Source organism: Hyaloscypha bicolor (assembly GCF_002865645.1).
Source record: "Hyaloscypha bicolor E unplaced genomic scaffold K444scaffold_117, whole genome shotgun sequence".
In the NCBI taxonomy this organism is placed as follows: Eukaryota; Fungi; Ascomycota; class Leotiomycetes; order Helotiales; family Hyaloscyphaceae; genus Hyaloscypha; species Hyaloscypha bicolor.
In genome coordinates, this window is record NW_020194619.1 from 2422334 (window position 1) to 2436015 (window position 13682).

The 13682-nt window shown below is 23.1% G+C and overlaps 1 protein-coding gene across 1 annotated transcript; it reads left to right on the plus strand.

Annotated features, from left to right (window-relative positions):
• Window positions 1-12236: 12236 nt before the first annotated feature.
• Window positions 12237-12955, plus strand: K444DRAFT_693161 (uncharacterized protein; the record flags this gene model as incomplete). The annotated part of the gene is made up of 1 exon (XM_024887838.1): window positions 12237-12955. The coding sequence occupies one exon, from the start codon at window positions 12237-12239 to the stop codon at window positions 12915-12917; it is 681 nt and encodes a 226-aa protein (XP_024734312.1). The 3' UTR covers window positions 12918-12955.
• Between the last annotated feature and the right edge of the window lie 727 nt (window positions 12956-13682).

Genomic DNA, 13682 nt, shown 5'->3' on the forward strand with positions numbered 1-13682 from the left:
TTATAATTTTAATAAAATTATAAGTTTTAATAGAAATAATTTTAATTTTAATACCTATAATATTTATAAGTTAAATAAATTTCTTATTAGTAAATTACTTTCTAGTATTTATTATAATTTAATTAGAAGAGCCTAAATAAATATTAATTTAATATTAATTTAGAATATTTTAAATATATGAAATACTAATATTTTATAGCTATTAACTAGCTTAATATTAAGTATTTTTATTAATAATATAAAATATAAACTTATTAGAAATATAGAAAATATTAATAATAATAAAATAATTAAAACTAATATTATTTTTTTAGATTAAACTTAAATTATTCTAATAATTATTCGAATTTCTAATATTATTTATAGTATTTTATAAGGCATTTAAGGGCTTTTATATTAATATTATAGCCTGCTTATTCTAGTATATTTCGGAATTTACTAACTAATAAATAATTAAAATAATAATATAAATATTATAATTTAATATTTATAAAAAAACAGGAATTATAAATAAAGAATTCGAAAATAAAACTTTATAATATAGTATTTTAAAGCAAGAAAGAATATTTAAAATATTATATTATAAATATATAATATTTAATAGAAATAATAAAATAATTAATAAGATTATTAAAATAGACTTTTAGTTTATTTATATTAGCTAAGCTAAATAAAAATAGAGTTTTTGTAAATAAAATTTAGAATTATACTTATTTAATTAATATTTTTACTACTATAAATTTAATAGAAAATATAGATCTAATACTAAACTAAATATTAATTTAATTTTTAATAGTTTTATTAAATTTAATACTATTATTAGTTTATTATATAGCTTGAAATTAATTGAAATTAGTAATTAAAAATCTAAAAACTCTAGTATTAATTATAATTCTATAAAAATAATAGATATTATATCTAGAAATACTATTTATTATAAAGATTTAGGTATTTTTTATAACTAGTTTTATTAATAGTTTCTTAAATTTCGAGATATAATTTGTATTTATTAATTAGTATATAAATTTTTTTTAAAGAAATTTATAAAAATATTAGTTATAATTATTAGTATAATAAAAGTAGCTAAAAAACTTTAAATTAAAGTAAAATAGAAATCTAAATACTAATTCTTTATTTTATTTATTAATATTAAAAAAGCCTTAAAAGTATTACTTAAATAATTCTTTCTATTATTATTTTTATTACTTTTATAATATTGTTTTATTTTATTTTTAATTACTAGTTATAAATAGCTATTATTAAATTCCTTATTAAATTAATAAAAGTTTAAAGCCTTAAATTAATTGTCACGAAACCAGGTCTCTGGGCTTAGAAAGCAAGGTAGAGTGGCTCTTAATCCGAGGATTCTAAACTAAGGAGGGAAGCTCTGAGTACAGGAGCTTTGGTGTTCTAAATACTAGCCAGCCGCATGCGTCAGCGCGTGGCCACGTGATGCTAAATATACTAGTGAAGCGGCAGAGCGTAACATTAATAGAGGTTTCGGGTTCTAAATTAAGCCTTTTTAGTTTTTTATTTCTTTAATATATATTTCTAGAAATAGTATTCGTGTTTTTTATATATTAAATATAATTTATTTAAATAATTATTATAATTACTAGACTTATAGCTATTTGAGTAGCTATTTTAGAAACTATAATTATAACTAGAATTATATTAATAATTTCCGAATAAATAATTATTTAACTATTTTTTTTAAATAATATTATTAATTAATAAAAAGAATTTTAATATTAATTTATTACTTTTTCTTATAAATAATAATAGATAATTAAAGCTTATTAATAAATTAGCCAAGATTCGAAAAAGAATTCGAGATTATATATTAGTATATTAGTATATTTTAATAAAAAGTAATAATTTTATTATATAAGAATTTAATATTTTATAAAACAGATACTAGTTTATATTATAATTTATATAAGTTATTAATTAGTAACTAAACGAGCTTAAATATTATTCTTTTAGAATATTAAGCTAAATTACTATAATAATAGTATTTTATTTATTTAAGTTTTAATATTAAAAACTAGAGCTTTTAAAAAAGCTATAAATATTTATATAAATCTCTTTATATATATATTAAAAGAGCTAGTTATTATAAAAGTAATTTTATACTAGTTTCTTTAATATAATAGAGAAAGCTTTTATTAATACTTCTTATAAAAGCTTTATATATTAGTAAATATTAAGAAAAATTATAAGTTTATAATTGAAATTATTATTACTTTTATTATATTTCTATATTTTATTATATATCTTATTATTTCTCTAATTAGCTTTCTAATAAAAGAGTTATTTAAAGAAATATTTAAAAATAATAAAGTAATAGAAATCCGTTATTACTAGCTTTTTATAATCTAGTACTAATAGAAATAATTCCAAATAATAAAGAAATATAAATAATTATTAATTTCTTATAATATTATTATTAATAAATATATATAATAAAATAATAGAGCCCGTATTAAAGTTTAGTCTAATAATAATAATATTAGTTATAATTCAGATATATTATTTCTTTCTTTAAATAATATTAGCTAAAAACTATATAATAGTATATTCTTTATTATTATATTTAATATAAATACTATTATATTATAAAATAGCTTATAATTAATATAGTTAATTAAATATTTCGAGATTAAAATTATTAAAATTATTCTTAAATAATTCCCAGAAATTATTATTAATTAATCTCTTTATTCTATATTAAAATAATTTAGGACTTTCTTATTATTATAAATACTATATAAAAAGATTAATTAATTTAGTTAATTAATTTGTAAATATTTATAAATAGTATAAATAGAATTTAATTAATATAATATTTATATAATTTAATTAGATTAGAATAATTATTTGTAATTATTTATAAATACTTTAATTAATATATATATATATATATATATATATATAATTATAATATATAATATTTTAGTCTAATTAAATAAGGTTTTTATTCTAGTATTATTTTAATAAGCTTTTTTTTTCTAGAAATAATATAATACTAGAATCTAATTCTTATCTAATTAGGCTAGTTTATTATATATTATTATTGGTTTACTAGTAATATATAGTACTATTATATAGGTATAGAAATACTAGTTATATTAATTAGTAAAGTTATTATTATTTAGAAGTAAGAATTATAGTATTATAGTATTAATATATAATTCCTAAATCTACTAAGCCTAAAGGGGTCTAGTTTACTAGTCGAGTTACTAATGAGACGCAAGGTTATATAACTATATCCCGTATCCCATATCCTATTACCCATATCCTATTACCTATATCCTATATTCCATATCCCGTAACTATATATGTAACTTCTAAAGAAATAGCTATACTAATACTAGAAACTCTCTAAAAACACAAAAAATAGTATCTCTCTCTAATTATATATAAATTCCCTAATCTGGCCTAGTATTAGATTTCTCAAATACTTTATATATTCATATTATTTCTAAGGTTTTAGTTATATACTAAAGGCTATAGTCTTTTATATATAACTTCTCTTCCTATAATATCTTCCTATCTCATATATTTATTTCCCGCCCTATTTATACTCGACCTATTCCTCTATATCTAACTATATGGTATTCATATTAATTAGGTATTTGAGGGCATTTATTAGCTTCGATTTTATTATGAAATTAGCAGGATTCGATTCTCTCTTAATTTATTTAACTTCTATAATCTCTCGTTATTTATATACCTAATAAAGGCATATTATATTAATTATTAGATACTTTTCTCGAATAGTTCCCAATTTAATAAAGCATTTATATAATAACTTCGAATCCGTATAGACTACTAGTAATAGTTCTATTTCTAGTACTTTATTAATTATAAATTTGACTAAAATGCCTATATTAAAACCGTAAGCTATACTATAGAGTTCCGAAGCTAGAATACTTCTAGTAACTCTCTTATATTTAATAAAGAACTAGTAGATAATATTAGTATATCTAGTTTTATTTACTAGAACTAGAATATATCTAATTTGAAAAGAGAGATCTCTATTATTTGCAAATAAAGCATCTATAAAAACGATTAAATATAAGAACTTCTTTACTAGTTTTATAAATCTTAGTCCTCTAGTAACATTCTCAATTTGCTATTAAATACGCTTATTAAATACTTTTATATTAGTTTCTAAAGGTTTAATAGCCTAAGCCGCAATTAATAGATTATATAAAGCTTCTAGTTAATAGACTAATATAATATATGTTTCTCTAGTATATTAGGTAATATATTAGTCCTTAATAGAGAGATCTTAATAAATAGTGCCCCTATTACTTATAATAGTAATATTTTTTTATAGAAATGGTTTAGAAGTTCTTATACTAGTATTTTTATATAAGAGTAATTCTAGTAATATCTATATAAATAATACCTTTATTAAACTTGAGATTATAGTTAATAATAAGGCATTTATATTCCTTTGCCAAGAACTTAGCCTCTTGGAGCTTTAGTTACTTTGTCTTTACAAAATCATTAGTTCTAATAAACAGGATATTATTAGTTTAAAGGCCAATAATTCCAAAGAATTACTTGCTATAAAAGAGGTAAGAGTTATAAGTTAATTATTTTATAGAAAGCTTATTAATATAATAGAAATAGTAAGTCTTAAACTAGTAGTTCCTAGCTTCTGGTATATTATATAATAGTTTTATAACCTTTAGAACCGAATTATTATTCAGATTTAGCTCTCTAGTAAGCTTATAAGGTGAGTTAATATAAAAATTACGGTTAAGTAAGGTTATTAATTAGATATAAGCTTATAAGATATTATATAAATATAGCTCTATAATATCTATTATTATAGTAATAATACTAAAGATAATTCTCTAACTAATATATTAAATAGTAGGTAATTATATTAATACTATATATTTCTTACTATTATTATAAGCCTGAACGACTAGTCTCGACTTCTTAAGCTTTCTCTCTATATTCTTATTCTTAATCTTATTAATAAACCGGGAATTAAAGATATATATCTCCTTTAGTACCTAAGATCTGGAAGTAACCTTAAATATACTCTTTTCTAGGAGGCTAGTAACTTTAACTTGACAGGAGTTCTTATATAGGTTATTATCTTATAGAAATATTATAATATCCGTATTCTTATAAGGGCATCCTCTATTATACTTTAGTGAAATAGCAGAAATAGCAGGAGAAATTATACCTGTATTACCTTTAGCCTTACTATAGAATTCGGAAACAGGTTTAGGTTCGGAGCTATTAGTAATAATCTTAATATTTCCTATATAAAAGGGCTTTATAGAGATTAAGCAGAAGGTAGTATTACTATATAGTAGAGCTAGTATATAGTTCTTCCTATTAATAGCTACTAGCTTATATGGCCTATCCTAACTACTAGATTAACTAGTATTCTCTTTATACTATACGAGAATATCCGAATTCAAGGAAAGTTTATAGATATTAGTAGTACTAGAACTATTTCGGGTATTTAGGGTATTCGTAATCTGGTATCTAGTTCGAAGCTTCTGAATTTCTACTATTGCCTTCTTAAATACTACTAATTACTATAATATAATTAGTAATAGGGTATTATATTTGGCTATTCGGGGTAAAGTACTATAAACCAAGAGGGTTAGGATAATACTATTAGGTCTAGCGGAATTATTAATAGCCTTAAAAGCCATTTAAAATATAATATCCTTATTAATTTTATTAATTTTATTAATTTTGGCCGTAATAATAAAGTAAGTATATTAAATTAGGCTATAGTAGTATTCTATAATTCCGACGGAACTATAAGCTTCTATTAGAATAATTTTAACCTTAGTTCCTATAGTATTTATAAGCTAAATAAACTCCTTACTAGTAAACTGCTTTCCGGTATCTACTATAATCTAATTAAAAGGGCCTAAATAGATATTAATCTAATACTATTTTAGGGTATCCCAGATATATAATATACTAATATTTTAAAGCTATTAGCAGGCTTAATATCTAGTACCTTTATTAATAATATAAAGTATAGGCTTACTAGAAATATAGAAAATATTAATAATAATAAAGTAGTTAAAGCTAATATTATCTCTCAGATTAAATTTAAATTATTCCGGTAATTATCCGAATTTCTGGTATTACTTATAGTACTTTATAAGGTACTTAAGGGCTTTTATATTAATATTATAGCCTGCTTATTCTAATATGTTTCAAAGCTTACTAATAAATAAATAACTAAAATAGTAATATAAATATTATAATTTGATTTTTATAAGAAAGCAGGAATTATAAATAAAGGATTCGGAAATAAACCTTTATAGAATAGTATTTTAAAGTAGGAAAGAGTATCTAAAACATTATACTATAGATATAAAACATCTGGTAAAAGTAATGAGATAATTAGTAAGATTATTGAAATAGACTTCTAGCTTGTTTATATTAGCTAAGCTAAGTAGAAATGAAGTCTTTATAAGTATAATATAGAATTATACTTACCTAATTAGTATTCTTACTATTACAGATCTAATAGAGGATATAGATCCAATACTAAACTAGATATTAACTTAATCTTTAGTAGTTTTATTAAGTTTAATACTACTATTAGTCTGCTATAAAGCTTGGAATTAGTTAGAACTAGTAATTAAGAATCTAGAGATTCCGGTATTAATTATAACTTTATAAAAATAATAAGTATTATATCTTAATATACTATTAATTATAAATATCTAGATATCTTCTATTTATTTAATAGGCTCTAAAGTATAATTTTTGCCTATTATCTAGTATATAAAAGAAAGAGAAGTAAGGCTATTTATAAGGGTATTAGTTATAGGAATAGTAGAAATAAGGGCTATAGGAGTGGCTAGGAAGCTCTTAATAGAAGTAAAATAGGAATTAGAATAATATTTCTTTCCTTTATTCATTTCTGCTAGTAAGACTTTAAAAGTATTACCTACTAGTTCGTTCTTATTATTCTCATTATTCTTTTCTCTTTTGAATTCAGTAATATACTATATATAAATACTACTAAAGCATTTATTAAAGTTATAGGTATTTCGGAATCTAAATTAGTAAACGTTTCTATTCTTAAATCGAGCTTTCTTAGCTTCTTATTCCTTTAGTATATGCTTTTATAAACGGTATTCGGGTCTCTTATATATAAAATACAATTTCGGAGTATAATTATTATAATTACAGGACTTGAAATAGTTATTACGGGTTCCGAAGTTATGGCTAGGTCTATATTAATAATTTCCGGACAGATAGTAGTTTAGAGGGTTTTAAGAATAGTATTATTAATTAGTAAAATAGGTTTTGGTAGTAATTTATTACTTTTTCTTATAAGTAGTAATAGATAATTAGAGCTTATTAATAAGCGAGCCGAGATTATTAGAAGGGTTCGAGACTATATATTAGTATATTAATAAGCCTTAATAAAAGGTAATAATCTTATTATATAGGAATTTAGTACTTTATAAGGCAGGAGTAAGGCTATACTATAATTTATATAGGTTATTAATTAGTATTTAGACAAGCTCAAATATTGTTTTTTTTAGGATTCTTTACTATTATAGTTACTAAGGTAATAGTATTCTATTTATCTAAATTTCGATAATAGAAACCGGGGCCTTTAAAGAAGCTATAAATATTTATATAGGCCTTTTTATATATATAGCTCGAGAGCTAGTTATTATAAAAGTAGTCTTATATTAGTTTCTTTAATATAATAAAAAAAGCTCTTACTAGTATCTTTCCTAAAAGCTTTATATATTAGCAGATATTAAGAAAGATAGTAAGTTTATAATTAAAACTATTATTAGTTCTATTATATTTCTATACTTTGGAATATATCTTTACTACTTCTCTAATAAGCTTCCTAGTAGAAATAGTAAGTACTAATTAATAGTAGTTCGGGTTTAGTAGTAATACTAGTAGTAGTAAAAATAGAAGTAGTAAATAGCCTTAATTTAGAAAAGGTAAATAAATAGCTTGATTTCTTAACTGAGATTATCTAGTTCCCTTATATCTAGTTCTATCTAGAATAAAATAAACTAATATAATAGGTCTCTAAAAAAGATCTATTCTAATTGGATTATTATTAATAATATTAGCTTTATTCTATATATTCTTTGTCTTTTCTTAGGCAAAATTAATAAAGAATTATATAATAGTAAGGTTTCTATAGTTCTATTTAATATAAATACTATTATACTAAAGTTAGGCTCGAAGATTTTATATAAGTATATAGTTAATTAGACTATATACTATAGTATTAAAGTTTTTAAAGTTATCCTGGAATAGATCCTATAGATTATTATTATTCTTCCTATATAAGATATACTAATATATCTTAGTAGTTATATATTCCTAAAGTTTAGCCTTTATTATAGTTACCGGATTAATACCGTTCTTTCATTTCTTAATTAGTTCCTTTCCCTTATTAGTATCTATACTAAACCGAGTTTAGGTTCTTTCTAGTATATATATATGATTTATAGCAGAAGGGGTTCAAAGGTAAGGTAGTTTATAGTAGGTTTATAGAAAGGGTTCGGTAGTAAAGATATCCAAATGCCTGGTTCAGATACCTGGTTTAGATACCAGATACCTAGCTTAGATGCCTGGTTAAGATGCCAGATATCTGGTTATTGAGATACTAGATACCTGATTCAGATACCAGATGCCCTAGATATCTAGGGGTATTATGGGTATTAAAGTAAATATTTCATCCTTAAATATTTTGTCTATAATAAGAAATTTAGGAAGTGAAATATTATAATTCCGGGAGAGTCTAAAACTCGAAGGACTCGATTTAATAGTAAAATCGAAGTAGTAGTTAAAGAGCTTTAAGGGTATTACAGAGTATATATTCCGGAAAGAGGATCCTATAGATATAGGTATTATATAAGTAGAAAAGATAGTTTCTAAGAAAGTAGTCTTAGGGCTAAAAGTAGTTAGTTTTAAAGGATAATAGAAGTTAAATAAATAGATAATTAAATGGCTAATTACTTATTAATTAGTAAGAGCTAGATATCTTTTTTATAGGCTACTAAATACTTTTATAAAATTAATAAGTAGTTCTCTTTAATATAAAATAGACTAGATTTGTTTTAGGCTACCAAATACTTTTAGGACTAATCTAAAATCTTCTCTAATCTATATATATAAACTAATTAGTATTAGTTTACTAGTAATATATAGTACTATTATATAGGTATAGAAATGCTAGTTATATTAGTTAGTAAAGTTATTATTATTTAGAAGTAAGAATTATAGTATTATAGTATTAATATATGATTCCTAAATCTGCTAAGCCTAAAGGAGTCTAGTTTACTAGTCGAGTTACTAATAAGATACAAGATTATATAATTATATCTTATATCCTATATCTTATTATCTATATTTCATTGCCTATATCCCGTATTCCATATCCCGTAACTATATACGTAACTCCTAAAGAAATAGCTATACTAATAATTATAATTATATATATATTAATTAAGTTATTTATAAATATTTATAATTAGCTTAATTTATTTATTTCTTATACTAATTATAAGTAATTAGATTAATATTACTTTTCTATTTCTTTATTTATATATATTTATTCTATAATTCTATTATATTAAATTCTTAGAACTAAGCTTTTTCTAATATATATATAATTTATAATAAGAAAAGTTTAAAAATAAAGTAATTTATAATAGGTTTATAAAAAGTATTTAGTAATAAAAATATTTAAAAATATTAAAAATATTAAAGATATTAAAGATATTAAAATAAATATTTCGTTTTTAAATATTTCGTTTATAATAAGAAATTTAAGAAATAAAATATTATAATTCTAAAAGAATCTAAAGCTTAAAGAATTTAATTTAGTAATATAATTAAAGTTATAATTAAAGAGCTTTAAAAGTATATATAGGGCATATATTCCAAAAAGAAAATCCTATAAATTCGGGTATTATATAAGTAAAAAAGATAATTTCTAAGAAAATAGTCTTAGAGTCAAAAAAAATAGTTTTAAAAAATAGTAAATAATTAAATAAATAGATAATTAAATAGCTAACTATTTATTAATTAGTAAAAATTAGAGTTCTTTTTCTTTGAATTACTAAATACTTTTTTATAAAATTAATAAATAATTTCTTTTTTTAATAAAATAATTATTAGTTTTTATAAAAGCTAGTTATTTTTTCTTTTAGGCTATTAAATGCTTTTTTATAAAATTAATAAATAATTCTCCTTTTTAATATAAACTAGTTCAATTTTATTATAAGCTGTTAAATATTTCTTTAGCTTAAAAAATTCTATTTTTAATTTATATATATAAACTAATTAATATTAATTTACTAGAAATATATAATATTATTATATAATTATAAAATATTATTTATATAAAATTAGTAAAATAGTTAATATTTAGAAATAGAAATTATAATATTATAATATTAATATATAATTCCTAAATTTATTAAGCCTAATAGAAATAAGCTATTAATTAAATTATTTAATTATATTTCGTATTTTATATTTTATTATTTATATTTCGTTTCCCGAGTTTTATAATTATATAATAATAAAATGAAATATTAATTTTATAGATTTATTAAAAAATTAAAGATATAAACAAATAAAATATTATTAATAAAAGCTATATATTTTATTATATTTATAATATATTATATAAATAAGCTAAAAACCTTTTTATATTTTAATTAGCTTGAAATAAAATAAGAAATAATATAAATAAAATTTAAAAATATAATAAATATTAGATTTATTATAAATATTTATAAAGAGAATAATTTAATTTAATAAAATACTTTTAATTAATTAATTGCTTTCTTTTTAATTAATTTACTTTTATTATAATTTAATAAAGTACTTTAGCTAATTAATTAATTACCCAGATTTTTAGGTTAATTAATTACTTTTTTTTTAGTTATTTAATTGCCCTAATCTTTTAGCTAATTAATTACTTTTTATTATAACTTAGTAAAGCGTTTTTAGCTATTTAATTACTCTAATCTTTTAACTAATTAATTATTCTAACTTTTTAACTAATTAATTACTCTAATTATTTTAGCTATTTAATTGCCCTAATTCTTCGGCTAATTAATTGCCCTAGTTCTTTTGGCTATTTAACTGCTTTAACTTTTCGGCCAATTAATTAGCCTTATTCTTTTAGTTATTTAATAGCCCTTTTTATTTTATTAACTAATAATATTTTTTTACTGTAATTTAGTAAAGAATACGGTATTCCTTTGTCCGGTAAGACATAGTCCACGCTAGTAAGGGGGCCTGGCTTAGGGCGAAAAGGTAATAAATGACTAATAAGTTTTTAAGCAAAGGTATAACTTTATAGTCTAAGCCAGGCCCCTTGCTAGCGTGAACTATGTCTCACCGGACAAAGGGATAGTTATTACCCAGAATTCGAACCTTTATTAGGCCAGGTCCTTATATAGCGACCTTGGCTAAGGAGAGTTAGGGCTGACTAAGCGTGCATGCTTGTGGTGCGGTTGGCTCACAGTACATTATAAAAAAAACTGGTCACGTGAGGAATACCAAAACTTTCGCACCAAAACTTCCAGTACGATTTGATGCCACAGCAGGCGAGCTTGCGAGCCAGGGTGTAGCTAATTGACCTTGCAATTGCTCGAGTAATTCCAGCTACTCGGGATGAGTTTAGGGCAAAATTATTGCTGGCCCCGGAGCTTGCATAGGGCCGCCAGCGATAATTTTAACGGAGCGGCCCTAAACTCGTTAGATTATACTAGATCAAGAAATATATTTTTAATAATTTTAATTATTATTTTAATTATTACTTTAATTATTGCTTTAGTTATTACTTTAATTATTACTTTAATTATTATTTTAATTATATTTTAATTTAAATTAAATTAATATTTTTGGATTAAGTTAGTACTATTAAATTAAGTTAGTATTATTAAATTAAGTTAGTATTATTATATTAAGTTAGTATTATTAAATTAAGCTAGTATTATTAAATTAAATTAAATTATTTCAAAAATTCTAATTCTAAGTTTAATTAGATATTAATAATTTAATTTAGTTTAATAATATCTTATAAGAAAATTATAATATATAATATCTTTATTTTATTATGGTCTTCGGGAATATATAAAGGCTAGTAAATACTTGTAATTGAATTATTATTTGCAACTTATTAGATATAAAACACTAGCCAGACTCAAATACTTGCTTCTATAATTATGCTTTATTTCAGACAATGTCTCTTTCTTACTACCGGATTGGCCACTGCCTTAATCCTCCCCAACCCTGCTAGTACCGATTTATTAGGCGTTTTCGGAAGGTCTAGCATTTCTGCACCCGACAGTGTCTATGCTCTAGAGAATCCTAGGATCTCTCAAAGGGCCCCCGCTAGCGATGGCAAAGAACTTGAGGCGTCTACACCTTCCTGGGAGGACGACCCACCTACTCCTGAAACCCTTGTGGATGTGGTGCCACTTGTACACCGGGAAAGCAATGACCTTGAAGCCTATAAATCACCAGACGATAAACGCAAATTCGTCGTTGGTATGGCATCTCAAATTGTTACTTCGGCCTATTGGGTCTTTGATCTGTGGTTGGTCCAGCAGAGGACCAGCGCGAACTTATGGAGAGGCGGCGATGTTTCCAGCTCGCTTGGCGAAACCTCCGTCACAATTGCCGCCCTGCGAACAATCTACAATTCCGAAAACCAATTTAGAGGCGCTGCCGATTTCGTTTTGAAGGGAGCTCAAGATACTGTTGAGGTCGTTATCAATTTTACTGCGGAGGTTTTCGGGTCAGCAGCCGCCTTTAGCATTATGCAAATGATCAACCCTCCAACCTGCACCATCGGTGGTGTGAGTGTTCCGATCTCAAGTTGGTCTTTCGATCCAACGCCTTAAATGATCGCAGCTCGCTAGCTCGCTGGAGGGACCTCGCAACGACGTGGCGTATCAGCGTCGGTTAGTTTGGTGTTCCTCACGTGACCTTTTATTTATTTATAAGTGTCATTAGACGTTGTTATCTATCCGTTCCGCTGCCGCCAGGTTCGTGTTTTCCGGCGCCGGATTAACTATTATTCCGGGGGAACACCAAAACCACGCTTTGATTTTTACATGTAAATAAACCACCAAATTGATTAATTGCACCACAACCACGATGCCAGAAGCTACTGTGTTTGATTCTACCAATAAAGGGACCCTTCGGCCTAATGAGGATCCACTACGAAAGCAGGGGAGTGCTTTTAAGCCTATGCAATTGCCCCAATTCGGCTGGGAAATCACCTTACCTGAAGATGTCTCTCCAGATAATTCTATTACTTTATTTACTATATATTATACTCCCGAAATCATTAATTTGATAGTCGAGAAGACAAACGATTATATGCGAAAACCTCAAGACGAATCCTGCCCTTATATACGAGCAAATAAATAATATCTAATATATTATAAAGAGATTTATATTTATTTTATAATTTGGATATATATAAGCTTATATATAAATAATAAAATTGCGAACTATTAGAATATAAAGGATATAATATCTGAGTATCTGATTACAAAGTATTTAAGTAGAAATCGGTTTTAGGAGCTTTATATATATATGTAATTTCATAGAAATTAGAAATAAGAACTATATAAAAAAGTAGCTAATAATTCCTTATTTCT